The sequence below is a fragment of the Prunus dulcis genome, chromosome 2 (genome assembly GCF_902201215.1).
Source record: "Prunus dulcis chromosome 2, ALMONDv2, whole genome shotgun sequence".
NCBI classification, from domain to species: domain Eukaryota; kingdom Viridiplantae; phylum Streptophyta; class Magnoliopsida; order Rosales; family Rosaceae; genus Prunus; species Prunus dulcis.
This window is the reverse complement of record NC_047651.1, coordinates 24,727,463-24,742,444: the sequence shown is the minus strand read 5'-3', so window position 1 is coordinate 24,742,444 and position 14,982 is coordinate 24,727,463. Positions and strand designations below refer to the sequence as shown.

At 37.2% G+C, this 14,982-nt stretch overlaps 4 protein-coding genes across 4 annotated transcripts; 2 read left to right on the top strand and 2 right to left on the bottom strand.

The window, feature by feature from the left end:
- Positions 1-1,554: 1,554 nt before the first annotated feature.
- Positions 1,555-2,370, top strand: LOC117618598 (uncharacterized protein PAM68-like). The gene has a single exon (XM_034348239.1). The coding sequence runs from the start codon at positions 1,756-1,758 to the stop codon at positions 2,308-2,310; it is 555 nt and encodes a 184-aa protein (XP_034204130.1). The 5' UTR covers positions 1,555-1,755; the 3' UTR covers positions 2,311-2,370.
- Positions 2,371-3,772: 1,402 nt separating this feature from the next.
- On the bottom strand, positions 3,773-5,047 carry LOC117617115 (heavy metal-associated isoprenylated plant protein 39-like). The gene is made up of 3 exons (XM_034346373.1): positions 4,850-5,047; positions 4,471-4,546; positions 3,773-4,369 (listed from the first exon to the last, which is right to left on the bottom strand). The coding sequence occupies exons 1-3, from the start codon at positions 4,853-4,855 to the stop codon at positions 4,056-4,058; spliced, it is 396 nt and encodes a 131-aa protein (XP_034202264.1). The 5' UTR covers positions 4,856-5,047; the 3' UTR covers positions 3,773-4,055.
- A 2,428-nt stretch (positions 5,048-7,475) lies between these two features.
- Positions 7,476-10,619, top strand: LOC117617114 (protein REVEILLE 6-like). The gene is made up of 8 exons (XM_034346372.1): positions 7,476-7,780; positions 8,137-8,194; positions 8,382-8,505; positions 8,588-8,764; positions 8,883-8,987; positions 9,587-9,696; positions 9,947-10,006; positions 10,144-10,619. The coding sequence occupies exons 1-8, from the start codon at positions 7,551-7,553 to the stop codon at positions 10,240-10,242; spliced, it is 963 nt and encodes a 320-aa protein (XP_034202263.1). The 5' UTR covers positions 7,476-7,550; the 3' UTR covers positions 10,243-10,619.
- Positions 10,620-10,717: 98 nt separating this feature from the next.
- On the bottom strand, positions 10,718-14,562 carry LOC117617113. Its single transcript, XM_034346371.1, has 9 exons — positions 14,153-14,562; positions 13,701-13,799; positions 13,535-13,578; positions 13,213-13,406; positions 12,947-13,055; positions 12,590-12,801; positions 12,367-12,445; positions 11,217-12,218; positions 10,718-11,077 (listed from the first exon to the last, which is right to left on the bottom strand). Exons 1-9 carry the CDS (start codon positions 14,239-14,241, stop codon positions 11,052-11,054), a joined length of 1,854 nt encoding a protein of 617 aa, XP_034202262.1. The 5' UTR covers positions 14,242-14,562; the 3' UTR covers positions 10,718-11,051.
- Between the last annotated feature and the right edge of the window lie 420 nt (positions 14,563-14,982).

Below are 14,982 nucleotides of genomic sequence, written 5' to 3'. Positions count from 1 at the left end.
GAGAAACTTACCCATATCCCATCTTTAATACACATTTCTCTTTATCTCTCATAGATCACACTCTCGTCACATCATATGATGAGAGATAGAGAGAACGAAGTATGAAACATGTTACATGAAAGTTTTACTCCCGTATGATACTGGTGAGCTAGTGATGACGTGGATCAGGACCTCCAGGAATCAATCGCTTTGACCCATTCTGACTTTTGCTTATATTTTCACTTGTGTGCTTTGACTTGATCATGTTCCGGAATTTGTTCGCTTTTTCATTTCCTGATCGAACATCATATCCTTTCTTACTCTTTTCCACCAATGTGGGAATCGAGCGGGTTAATAAGACCCTCCTTTCCTTCATCCCTGAATTGAAACACTGAGAGTAGTCAAACCTCAAAGTTGAAAAGAAAAACAAAATTAGCAATGCAGTCAGAAAAACCCTCAAACTAGACATTTGATCTCTCTCCTGTTACGAACAGAGAGTCGATAGGCTTGTAGCTAAAGACTGGAAGCTAGGAAGAACCATACTAGTAGTATATATAGCAATCAGAAAGTCATATTTTATCCTTGTATTATTGGTGGGAGGGACCCACATGACCATCACAAATTGATCTCCTTTTCTAGCAAGTGCTTCTATATATAATCTGACATATACAACCACACACGACGCATTTTCAGAGATTTATTTCCGAGTTTTCATGGACCATGCATCTGCATGCATATATAACAGAGATCATTTGCTAATTAACTTTGGGTTTTGGATTAATTTCCAATACCTTATCACGACAAGTTAGTGTTTCATACATATATCTTCCCACACTATTGAATCCATACAATGAGAGAATACGCCTTTATCAAAAAATTGTTTTATTCTGCTTTTGCCATTTCATTTAGTAGTTGCACGCCGCCATTGACATGATCATGAGTGCTCCGTGTATGCATGGATCGCTAACCTAATAATTAAGTAGGTCAAGCCCAATATTTTTAAAATAAAATTTATTCACCATTTAGAGTACAGCAATTCATCTCATCCATTCTCTATATTGGATTGACCTAATTATAAGTAGGTCAAGTTTGTTTGGTTCCTTTCCCGCTCTGCTATTGCACATGCACAGAACTTTCAATCTTACTTGTCTTACCTGTATTATATGTTTTTTTTTGGTCAATGGTGATAAACTTTCCATTAAGTTGAAGAAGGCGAGCCATCAGTGGAAGCCAAGATACATTAAATGAAACCAGAAGTTCGTACGCTAAAAGACATATCTAAAAACCCCGACACATAAAAACCTATATTATATGTTTTTGCTTTCAGAATAAATTTTTTTTACTACAAGCAATTGAGGTGGGGTAGTTAAAATAAATATTCATTAGGCGCCTGAACATTTCGAATACCTTTCAGAATTTTTGATATATGTAATATTATTTTGACACACGTGATATCTTGATTACAAATTTATCAAGCCCACAGAAAAGGGAAAAGTAACAGGCAGAGCCAAGCCCACAAAAAAAAATTACTTAAGTTTACCCCAAGGCCCAGCCTCTCACGCCCTAGTCCCCATTCAAGCCCAATTTAAAATTGTGTGCCGTTGAATTATAAGATAGGCCCTCACGAAAAAACCACAACGAGAAACGGTACAAATATCTTACGAGACTCGGACATTACGCCACCACCACTCGTTTTTCTTGGATAAGGTTTATAGGCGTAAGGCCATACAAATAGATGATGGTATAACGAAAACAAAAAACCTAGCCTAAAAAGCTATGAAAACTCTGGTTTTTTCCTCACAACCATCTCTCTATCTTGCTTCGAAGTGTTCTCCATGGAACCCCAAAAGGCGGACCTTCAACCCCACAACCTTGCAAAACCAAAAACACAACAAAAGAACATATAAAATGCATGCCAATGCAAAGGGCTTTGGCAGTGCACCAGCCTCTACTAAAGAAAAGCCTACAAGCCAAAACTCCAACAAAAATGATCAGGATGGCGATGAGGAAATTCCACAGGCCGTTTTCGAGAGGATGCTGGTGAGAATTGTGGCCTCCGTGGGGCTGCCGATGGCCATGGGCTTTGCATTGTTGAACGTTTTTGAAGTGATTAAGGAGAAGCACTTGTGGGAAGTGCCACTTTGGCTCCCATTCTTGACAACGTTGTTGACTTTTGGGTCGTCAACTCTTGGGATCGCATATGGAGCTTTGTCTACAAGTTGGGATGCAGAGAAGAAGGGTTCGATTCTTGGTTTTGAAGAAGCTCAAAGCAATTGGGTTGAGATGTGGAGTGAGGAAGATGAGAACAACAGCAAAAAAAATGATGGGTGAATTTTGGACTATGTAAAATTACAATTTTACCACAGCTTCAAGTACCGTTAGTTAGCTTTCTTTCCCTCTTTATATATGTGGCATTGTGATGAATTAGAATTACACATAATTTTTACCCTTTTTATGGTTCTATTTATTGTACTATTCTAATTATTCCAATATACAAGAAAGATAATTGAACTCAAATACAAGAAGACAGACTCATTACTTTTAACTAGCCTAACCTGTATATGCATTGTGGATCGGTCATGACTAATTGAATACCATGAATTGCTTCATATATATTGAGGTTGTGGTTGACCTGCACAGTATTTCATGAAAAATATTAAAGCATTGGGTTAAAAGTATAAATCCCATAAAGTTCTCAGCTAGATTTAATTACTATAATTAATAGCTTGATGTCACTCCAAGTTGTAATACTAAATAAATAAGGTGTTTTAGATCTGAGGTCTTACATGTCGTATGGATTGATGTAATCTACATCTTGATTGATCATATCGTTAGCGGCGGGTTACAAAATTATAAATGGTTGTATAGTTATTATTTTAAAATTAACACAACGACAGTTGATCTGCTCTAACTCTAATTATATACATTTGTTTTTTAATTTTCTTTTTATGCGATGCTAAGGCTCTAAGCAAATTGATTACACGTCAAGCTAATGTAGAAAGTAAAGTAAGATTATTGTATCACACAAAATAAAATGGTAAATTAGTGCCGTTTTTTATCATAGCTAAATAAAAACAAAGTGCAATTACATGATGGAAGCATTTACGCACCAAGACGACCACGTTTTCGTTCTTATATTGATGTGGTAGAAATCCTTTGATATAATAATTAAGTGGCATTATCAGTTTATTAACAAGAAGCCTAATGAGGTACGTCTACTTGGTGGAGAATGTAAATGATCCCGTTGCCAAATGAGACATTTCGTATTAATTAATCAATTGATTAGCGGATCGGCCTTATTACTTAAAGCTCAAAATCAAAAGCTACACCTTTTTGTCGTTTTCTTTGAACAAATTCACAGCAATTTTATTGTTTATTTGTATGTGAGTCATGGAAACTATATAATAACCCAAGAGTCTTAAATATTTAATTTTAAAATATACAGTTGAAATAGACATCGTTCGGTTTGCATTTCTTCTCGTACCAATCCTCCTTTCTGCCATTTATTATCACATTCACTCGTTATCACATCATTCGTTTTTTTAAAATATTATTAGAGTATTAATGAATTAGCAAAGAGGAGATTTTAAAATTCTTCTGGTGGAATACGATGTATATGTATTAGACACTTGAAATATCACGTGGAGAGGTGGTGATTCTTGCAAAACCTCTCCTCAGCCTAAAATTTATTTATGTGTATCAAAGGCTGCTCTTGCATGCCATACGAAGTGAAAGGAAACTCTGAACGAATTCTTCACCAAATCACAAAATATTAAGCTCAAGATTTCCAAGAGTTTAAAATCAATGATAAAATATTCTGAAGCTAGTAGCACATAGCTAATTCATCCATTAATTATCCCACCATGAAAATGTAAGAACAAAAACAGAGTCGTACATCAAAGAGGCCTCCAAGATATTCTATTGTTTTTTGGTTAGACCTCTAAGAAAAGTTTACTTTCGTCTAGATTATTGCAAACCAACTCCACGCCAACAAAATAAATAACACTCAACTGTACATATACGACTTCTCTTCTTCTTGGACACCATCTTCCCAATTCTTAAAACAATTATCAAAATCAGGAAATGATACAAGAATTGGGATCCTCTTCTTGGCTTCTTACGTAATAGTATGCAGGCATGGGAGGATAATGAGCCTGGTAGGCCTTTATAAGCTCAGCCATTTCGTCCTTTGGATCTTTCTTCTTCTCATCTCCCTTCTTTGGCTCGTCTTTCTTGGGCTCCTCCTTCTTCTTCTCCTCTTTTGCTGGTCCCACTGACACTATCTCTGTGTGGCAAAGCTTCCTCAGTTTGCTCACCAAATTTACTGGATCTATGTCCCCTGTCACCGTCAGTTTCTTGTCCTTCATATCCATGGAAATTGAATCAAGCCCTGAAACAATTTGCCATCCACAAGATTAATTCACCACTATAAAAGAAAAACAGAGTAATATGCTGGATAATAAATTAAACCAATTGAAGATGCCTGCCTACCTTCAAGCCCTGAGACTGCCCTCATGGCTTTCTTCTTAACCTTCTCGTCGTACAATTCCAATTTCAACACTACTTTCTGTCATGAAACAAGATAAATACTATTAGATTCCAAAAAATTATAATCAGAAAAAATTAGTGAGATATAAGCAAATTAACATCAAACCCATCAATCTTTGAACTTAGAACTTGAAAGAAAAGTAATCAGAATTCAAAACCCAGTGACAATTTAGTTTCAAAGAAAGAAAACAAATTTTGGTTTACCAAAAGATACTATCTTTATTTATGTATAAAAATGAATCAACTGATGACAGAAAGGATCCCATCCTTGTAAAGTTGTCTGAAAAAAGAAAAGCGCTTGGAGCAAAGTAAAAATGCTAACCTTCATTTCTATGGAGTTTGAGGGATCTGAACAAGGAGTTTAGTTAAGATAGAGATTCAAATTTGAGCAGAAGCCCAGAAAACAGAGAGAGAGAGAGAGAGAGAGAGAGAGAGAGAGAGAGAGAGAGATTTGTAGTAATTAAGAGGAAGAGAGACGTTTTGAATGAGCGTCTTGGTGAAGTGAAGGGAACCTTGGGTCACTAATTTTATATAGGAATGAAAGGGAGGGGAAGGGAAAAGAAATGACACCAGCACCAGGAAGGAAAGGAAAGGAAGGAACTGAGTCAACCCGAGTCTAGTCAAGAAGTCTACGGTCAATAAAATCATGTGCAATTTTGGCTGCAAGAGGAAAACTAAATTTTTTTTCTTCCTCTCTAGCAATAATGGAAGAGTACGCAAACGTTGTTTTCAATGATTTCCCACGGCCAAACGCACCGTATAAGTAGCTTCTCTCTACCTATCTATTTTTTCGAAATTTCAATGAATTTTCCAGAAGCCTTTTTTCAAATCAATCATAGAGATTTTTTTTTTTTTTTTCTGCCTTCCAGGAAAGCAACCAATATTCTAAGTCTTCGCCGTTACATGAACATTTTGGTAGGTACACGACTCTGGTGGTGGTGGGTGGTCGTCCTCCTCCTCAAGTCACCCCGCAGCCAGCCAACCAGCCCTGCGGAGTCCCCACCTCTCTTTATTAGGAGAGGCCTACGATTTCCACGCGTTTATATAATTAGATCCCGTGTGTCAAATGAGAAATTGTAGAAAATGACTTGTGAAGACTACACTCACACAGTTCGCATCCTACTACGGTACGGATGTGTGAATGGCCTATTATTTTATTATCATTTTTCCTTCTAATTTGGCTGGACACCCTACACTTGTCACATATGTATATATATTATAGTTTTAAATCATAATATAAAATATTTATTAATTTAATGGTAATGTCACATGGGTTCAAAGTATAGTGTCTGCTAATAGCCCATATCCTTTGCTGTGATTCCACTTATGCAAGCAAACTAGTTTATCCTCTTTTTTTTTTTTTTTTTAGAATATAGATTCTCTTGACACTCTGAGTGCATTTACCAAAGCCAGTAACATGCATGAAACTGCCATCTGATTTTAATGTTATTTTCCTTCTAGTTAAATTTTGACAGAACTAATTAACACTTCGAGGTAAAACTTGAACACTGAGATTCAAACTTAAAATCTCTGTTAATTTTTTTTCGTTCAATATTAGATAATAAAGAATTGTTATTTATAAATTGTAATTGAAAATCAATACGTATAAATAGGGTTGGGCTGATTTTTATTTTTAGGGTGTGGACTTCGCTGTTTTTTTAAAATAATTCTTACAGTTTGGCCCACATGAATCTGTTACGAGACAAATTTGTGTTCAATTAATAGATAATTAAGCAGTACTTGATTTAATAAAGAGAAAAAAGTAAGAGATATCATGTAAAATGTAGCATTTGGTAGGGCCCAATCTTCTCAGGCTCAGGGTGCTCCTTCCCTTGTTCTTTAACTATGATCACTTTGAAGAGAATTGGACCATAGATTTTTCCGTCCGAATAACATGCACTTGGGCCCTTAGAAAAAAACTTAAATCAAATCAAATCAAATCAAATCAAATCAAATCTCTTTCCACGACCACGGCCCGCACTTTAATCCTCTTCTCTTGTCCTCTTCACTTGACCCCTCTCTCTCTCTCACGAGTCACAACCGACTCTCCCCATCCAGCTCCACCGTTGGTTGGTCGGTCAAAATCCAAATTGAGAGATGATGTATACTACTACTAGTTACTGGTCCACAAAACTCCACCATTACCAAGATCACACAACTCTATTAGATGGTGGATGGATGAGAACAAAATTCCAGCCTCTTCAATTCGTCACTTGAAAATTGGGATTTATTTTGTTGCATTTAGTTTCTTCTATCCATCTTACATTAAATTTTGCTAATTCGTCTTTTCATTTCATAAGTTCTCGTGATTAATTTAAATTCAACTAAATTATCTCTGATGTCGTTTTTTTGTTAATCGAAGGTGTTATTTTGCTTATTTGCTTTTTCGTTTCATCAGTTCTCGTCATGAATTCACACTCAACTAAATTATGATAATTCATATTAAATATTGTCCCCTTGTCTTCTTTGATGGTCACTTAATTATATTCCTTAATTGGATACTCAACTTTAGATGTTGGGGTCATGTATTAGTGTGCTCACTCTAATCATATTGTCCTACTTGGAACAGTCATAAACATTTTCTTAATGCTTGACTTGACTCTAATCCATTTGCATTAAAGTCTAGAAAGATAAAATGTGACAAAACCAATTTAAACCTCTTTGTTGTTCTAGGCTGACCCTTTGTATTAACATGCTTTCCCTTTCGGTAAAAAAAAAGAAAAAGAAGCTTAGCTTTGGATGACAGGGAAGTTACAATCTAATCAAGCCCAACTCCGAATTAAGCAGAATTAAGAGCCGAAAATTCAAAATTATTACCAAAAAAAGAAAAAAATGAATCCAACGACTCTCCGTCCATCCGACGCTTAACAAACATACTCTTATTCCCTTTATAGCGTACACGTGACGAGTTGCTATTGGCCTTCTTCCCACCCACAAAAATCTCCGCCGCATCCAACAATCCCCAGGTCCTATATAAAAGTTCCGCCGCCTGTAGAAGCCCGAACCCGACTATTTCGGAATTTATGGTATCCAAAAACCCGAATCCACCAGAGGGCTTGTACTTGGATCCAAGCGGAATGGCGTTACCCGGGCTCGGGCCATTCGCCTCCGTCACTACCTCAGCGACGACGACGTCAACGACGTCTTCTTCGGAGGATCTGAGTAAGAAGATTCGGAAGCCCTACACTATCACCAAGTCCAGAGAGAGCTGGAGCGAACCCGAGCACGACAAGTTCCTCGAAGCCCTCCAGCTGTAAATTTCATTTCTCTTAATTCTTCACTTCTGTATGTTAGTGTGTATAAATATATGGCCCTACTGTTTTAGTTTCGAATTGGGATTTGAAATGTGGGAAAAGAGGCGATATAGTTTCTGTTTGTGTTTTGAAATATTTAAGGGTTTGGTTGGTTGGTGAGAAACTTTAGGAAAGAAAGAAAAAGGGAAGTTTCAGAAATTTGGAAAAAGAGTAGGATTTTAGTGGTAATTCATTTTCTCATCACCAATTTGTGTTATTGTTTGTTATGATGCTGTTTTTATTTTAGTTTAGGCTATTTTTCATACATTTTTGTGTTATTCCCTAATTTTGTTTATGTTCCCACTGTTGCATTCAGCTTTGACCGTGATTGGAAAAAGATTGAAGCATTCATTGGGTCGAAGACAGTTATACAGGTTAGCTTTCAAAGGGCAGTTCTTGTTTGGTCTACTTAATATCTGCAATTAGTTTGTTCATTATATAGTTTCCAATTCTAAGAGAAAGATATGCTTTAGTGACTATCACCAATTAATCTTTTATCTGCAAGTTTATATATCAGACAATAATGAACACCATTACCCATGAGAAGGATTGTTTTTGCAGATACGTAGTCATGCACAGAAGTATTTTCTGAAGGTTCAAAAGAATGGGACAAGCGAACATCTACCTCCCCCTAGGCCAAAAAGGAAAGCTGCTCACCCATATCCTCAAAAAGCTTCTAAAAATGGTGAGGATAGTTCAATTTCATGTATCCTATTTTTCACAGTACAATGTTTTACAGCCACACTCATATGTGCCTTGTTTGCCAGCTCTGGCGCTTCCACAAGTGTCTGGGTCATGTCAGTCTTCATCTGCTTTACATGAATCTGGGTTTATTCAAAGGCCAGATTCAGCGTCAATGCTTATGAGTCCCGTTCCTGGCACTGTAGTCCCTTCCTGGACTGATGGTTCCATGCAAACAGCCAACCTATCACATGAGTCCAAAGGTGTGACTACTAAATAAATTAAATCTCCATAACAATGACCTGATCTCATTGTACATTAATGTTATTGTTTGCAAACTTGATTTAGTTGCATTTGCTTTCTGTGCGGTATGTTTTTTAGGGCCAACTGCGCCGAATAACAGTTGCAGTAGCACAGAAAGCACTCCAAAAGCTCAACCAGTTGGTGGAACAGCTGATCTAGTGATTCCTAGCCATGCATTGAGAGGTGAGGTGACAATCTTCCTATTTGCAGTTTTCCCCTCCCGGAGAAGTATTTTGACCTAAATGGTTATAATAGTTTAATATTGGATTTGAACTTTTTTACACCTTGAAGTGGATAAAATTTGTGACAAAAGCATGGAATTTCATTCTTGTATATGGACATGAGTTTTATGTTTCAACATGTATTTGGGTGCTCAATGTATCAAACTTTTATGATATAATCACAGCTATATGTATGTGTCTTGCATTTCTTCTATCATGAACAGCTCAAACGTTCACCTATTTCGCTGCCATCTTGATCTTGGTTTCCATATGAATCAGTGATAGGGCTATGTGTCACACATGAGTACTTTTACAAATTATTTAATTATTTTTTCTTTAGATAAGTCTTTGCATCACATGGTATATCAGAGCTGGACCCATTAAAAAAATCTCTACTTATATAAGCGCGATACACTTGTACCTTTTGGATTTATATGTCTACCTGTGTTGTCTCCTTCCATTACTCCTCCATTGTTTGTGGCCTCAGAGATTACAAATTTATAGCTAGAAATGGTGTTTCCTGTGAATGTAATACCTATATGTTTCCTTTGTTTTATGCAGTTCTTCCTGACTTTTCTCAAGTATACAGCTTCATCGGCAGTGTCTTTGACCCTAATGTTACAGGTCATCTGCAGAAATTGAAGAAGATGGATCCTATAGATGTTGACACGGTATTTCTTTTCTCCTTTCTAATCTCATGTATTATATGTTTAGGTTTTGACTGTAGTGTATATGATTTGTCTGTTATCTAACCTTCCAATGGTTGGTGAGGAAGTCACTGCTTAATTTTGTGCATTATAACTGCCTCAATAAATGTTTACAACTCAACAAAAATTTCCTAGTTGGAATAGTTGCGTGAATCTACTTAGATTTGAAAATGGCGTAGTTGTGATGTTATTCTATTTTTTGGCTCTTCTCCAGGTGTTACTGTTGATGAGAAATCTGTCCATCAATTTGAGCAGTCCTGATTTCGAGGATCATGTAAGTTTCCATTTCACTGAGCTTTGATTTTATTCTAGCTTTGCTTGCACAACGGGAGGAAGAAAGATATATAAAAAGCTACTTTGTTTAATTCTCTTAATACCGAGTATGTTGCTGAATTTTTTAATTGGATGCAGAGAAAGCTGCTTTCATCCTACAAAATTGACGCAGATACTGCGAGTCATGGTGATGCAACTAAAAGCCTTTGTGACGATCAACACAAGAAAGTTGCTTAGGTAGTAGTTAATCAAGTCAGAAGCTCCACTCCACCCCACCCCCCCCACCAAAACCGACGAATTTCCAGGGAAAAAAGGGCCCATTAGCATAGAGCGTCCGGTTGCATCTGGGTATTAACTCCTACACTAGGTTGTAAGTCACACAGCATTTCCATACATTTGGCATCTCCGTGTGGTGTATATATCAAGACAAAAGTAATGCATTTTGCGGGAGTGTACAGGTGTTCAAAGTTATGTTAATGCTATTCTGTACAGCGCTGGGTTCCTGTGTATTCAAGTTTTTTAATCACTAGTTGTGGGTTATGTGAATTTTTTTTGGGTCAAGTGGGTTATGTGATTTCGGTGCGGTATTCGCGTGCCTATTCTGTATGTGATAATTTTGGGTTTTCCTATGCTGTTGCGATCACCACGTGTTTTTCCATAGGTTTAGAAGCCAGTACGACATAAGAATCAACAAACAAAACCAGCCAGAGGAGAACGTAAAGAAAAAGAACACAACATGAAGTTCCATAAGCTTCTCAAGCTGCTTCTTTTCTTTTGTTGCCTTTTTCTGTTGTCGTTGCTTTCCTTGTATAGAGTCTCGTATACCAGTAGAAACTATTGGTCAAACTACTTAAGACCTAGAACATTCCTCCTAAAAGTGAAGAACAAATATCAACAATTGAATTATCTACATCTACAGATTGGTAAATTCCATGTCTAGTTGATGTTAATTTGCGTCCATGCATACGATAACATCCAGAAACGCTCCATTAGCCATACTGTTTCCAGAGGTAAAAGCCTGCCCCTGCATTGCATTGCGCTCAGTTTCACCGACAAGGGTAAAACCCTGTCCCTGCATTGCAATAGACACCACAAACAATGGAAACATTTACTATTACTCGATGATCACATTCCTAAAATATTATCACAGACTGAAGCTAAAATCAAATTTGTCACTTATTACCAAATTAACGGAGTTTCCCACATTTTACCTGGATTTGGCATTCCAAAACATCCATGATTTGACGACTGGTAGTTCAATGGAAAATCTTGAATAGGGCTCAACTCCTGCATGTAACGAGATTGATTACTGGGAAGAGGAGCCATTGCACGTCTTGGAGACCCAAATATTTGGTGTGGAAGAATTCCTGGAATGAGCATCGGCTGCTGCAGTTGCTGATGTGGTTTGGCATGAGAGTGATGGAAAGTACTCGCAGGGACTAGGTTTGTAGCCGAAGGATGGCGGGATGGCTTGTGACAATTGTAGTTCGAGGTTCTGGGTTTCATTTGTGAACGCATATGAGCTTGAATTGGTAGAGAATCTAGTGGATGAAAAGATGTCTTCCCCTGTTTTGGTTGTGCTTGATGAAACTGTGCAGGACTTTTGCACGCATTTTGTTCAGAACCTTCTGAACTCAGTTGAGTAGATCTTTCATTTTTGAAAATATTCAAGCCCGCTAGCTTCCTACAAGTATCAACTGGTGAAATTGAGCTTACCCTATCAGCTTTGACTGGAATTCCTTCAACCATAAGCATGGTGTTATCTTCCTTGTCGGGCGTACATCTGAAGTCATCCACTGTAATTAAACTGTCCTCATCAGGCAACAGAAGTTCAATGGGAAGACTGTCTTTTCCATCAAAGCAGCTGTCAGGATTGAGTTTCAACCCCGGGTCAATTTCAACACCTGATCTGAATGTTGCTATGAAATCATCAGAGACTAACTGATTTTCCTTGCTCTTACTTTGATCAACAGAGCTAGAGGACATGCTGGCTTCACAATCGAACCCAATGAGTCCATATTCATTAGTTGTTGAAGGAAAGACATAGTTATCTACAATAGGTTGTTGAATGAAAGAAGATGCATCAGTTGATTGCAATCTCTTTCTGGAACCTGTACAATATGATGGTTCTCGGGTAAGGTCCTTTGACACTCCATGAGCCATAGATTCAGACCCTTCAGAGCAAGAAGAGATGCCACAGGTAGGTTTTGTCTCTGGAGAAAGGCGAAAAATGTTAGCTTCTTCTCTCCATATTTTAACCGCTAGATTTAGCAAGTTAGAATTCAATCAGAGATCATAAGGTTCCAGTTGAAAGCACAAAATATTAAGCTACTACAGAACAACCAGCATTTGCTACCCTACCTGTAGCAGGAAAGTGATGAGCAAATTTAGAACAGCAAATTTCAGGGCTCTTGGTGTAGTTTGCAGTAGGATCAGACCACTGTGGGCATGACAAGAAAAAGGGTGTGAGACAGAATTGGACATTAGGTAGTAGGCCTTTCAATCCCTTAAAAAAAGGGAAGAGGAAAAGAAAATTGATGAGCACATTTAGACAAATAATTTGGTTAAAGAGGGGACCCATTACCTCTGGTATGAGGGAATTGGTTAAAGATTTTGTTTTAATATTCTCAACTGAAACAGGGGATATTACATGTTCTTCACATTTGTTTCTCTGACTATATGCAGAATCCTCCAGAAGCATGACAAATTTGGAATTTTCCTCATGCTCATTTGGATTTTTCTTTTGGTTCTCTTGGATAGCTGTTTCATGTCCTTCCGTAATCACCTCAAACAAATCTGACGGAGACAGTAATTCACATTTGCATTAGGAGCAGACTTCTTCAGCCATCAATCTTAAGTAGTAAACCAAATAGGCAAGAAAGCACTACATAAAGTTCTGTATTTCTAAATGCAATAGCACAAGGAAGGGGATCATATATACCTCTTCTTGCTTTCTCCTCCTCTTCTTCCTTCTCACTCAGACACTCAGAAGAACCAAATGTCTCATCTTTACACAAATCCCAGGGACTCTTCCCTGAATGATTCTCTGCCTGAAAGAATATAAATTGGAACTTTTAAGCGTATTTCCTTGGCTACAGCTTCTAAATCCACGCCCATAATTGTAGGACCAAAAAGGCTAATGAGCATTACTTAATTACAGACATCATATGAGTACTGTGAAGTGGAATTAGAAGGTATCAACCAGACCTTAGAGAGGAATCGAGGCCTAAATGGTTCTTTGCTCCTATGGAGTAGGGGAGGACTTTTGTCTTGAAACTTCGGAGCAGAAGCCCCAGAAATCAGTCCATATGCTCCCAGTACCGCATCATTTCCCAGAAGCCCAACAGATAATGAGTTTTGCAACAAACATCTAGGTAAGGTGCCATGCCATCTTTCACAATCTGTTTAGTTATGTCCATGAAAATATAGACAGAATCAAAATGTAAAAGTATTCTCAAAAGACAGAGAAAATAGAGCACGAAATCGGAAAGGTTAAGAACAGTGTTAGGAAAAACATAAATGCACACACCTGATGCACGAGAAGATTGTGAAGAAACATGGGACTCAAGTTCACTGTTCCAGAACAATCATCAAATTGAAAACGTAAGACCACAGAGCTACAGTTAAAAGCAGAAACTTTCCAAAACTCCTTGCGTACGTCCTCAATCTGTAACTACCAGGCATCAAGTGTTTACCTTAAAATTGACCGTTTGATCCCACCCGGTAATCTCTTGCCTGCATCCAAATGTTCTAAAGAGAACATAAAATCCCTTGTATATGCAATCCTTGAATGTCTAAATAAATGAATAAACCAAAAACCAACTTTCAGCTAATTAGGCAGCAATAATTAGCAGTTGGTATTATTAAACGACATGTTACAAAGATTTAGCTGTTTTGGTGATTTTTTTAAGTACAAAAGAAAAAAATCACAAAAATACTCTTGTCAATCGACTTTCAGCTAATTTTCTATTCCCTTCCTCCATTTTCTTGGCAACCAAACGAGAGAAGTAATAGGAAAATGTAGTTTTATTTTTGCCGACAGCATAATATAAAGAGTATTATATTGAATATTATATAATATATTACTGAGATCAGCTTAAAAGATTAGAATAATACAACAAATGCATAAAAAGAGAGATAAGATTACTTGGCGACTTCTTGTGTATTCGATTCAGAGTGTGCTAGTAAACTCTGTTCCTCACTTTCCGAGCTCGTTTTCCCGGGAAAATCCGACATTGTAACAAGTCACTTCAAAATCAACTATAGATGTTCTTTGCTTTTCAGAAACCTTGAAGATCAAGACCTTTACTCTACAAAAAAAAATGTAGTTTCTTTGTGCAGACAGGAAGCAAGAAAAGCAGCAAGATTCTACATGTTGAAGATTTTTTTGGATCTTGACGGGAAAATAGGTAGGGTTTACATGAATGCTTGTTTGGAGGAAAAGAAAGTGTGAGAAAATGAAATGGAGGTGTGAAATGCTTAAGAGAGAAGGAGGTGGTAACCACTACCGTGTTTATGTAGCATCTGCAGAGCTCTGAGCTATAGCCTAGAGAGGAATTATTCATACAAATAATTTTGTGAAGAAAATCTGCTGTGGATACACATACTTACAATATCGACCAGTATCTGCCACGTCGGAAGAAAACGCCGAACTTGTACGTTCCGCAGTTGGAAGTTTGACTTTTTATGACACGGCAACCCTCCATTGGTTAGGTCCTTGTGGAGGCATTGCAGCAACCAAACATGTCCTTGGTGCAAATCCAATTTGTCCATCTCCTAATTTTTTTTAAAAAAGGAAAAAAAACTGAAAATGAAAGATGTGCCCAACTATAATTGATGTGAATTTTATTTTCTAATTTAACATTAAGTCTAAGCAAAATCATATTTTCCAATTCGGTTATGAAATAAATTCAATGAAAATTTTCATTGCCGGCCAAACTATAATATATTCGATTTGTTTTGTGAAATCTTATTGGC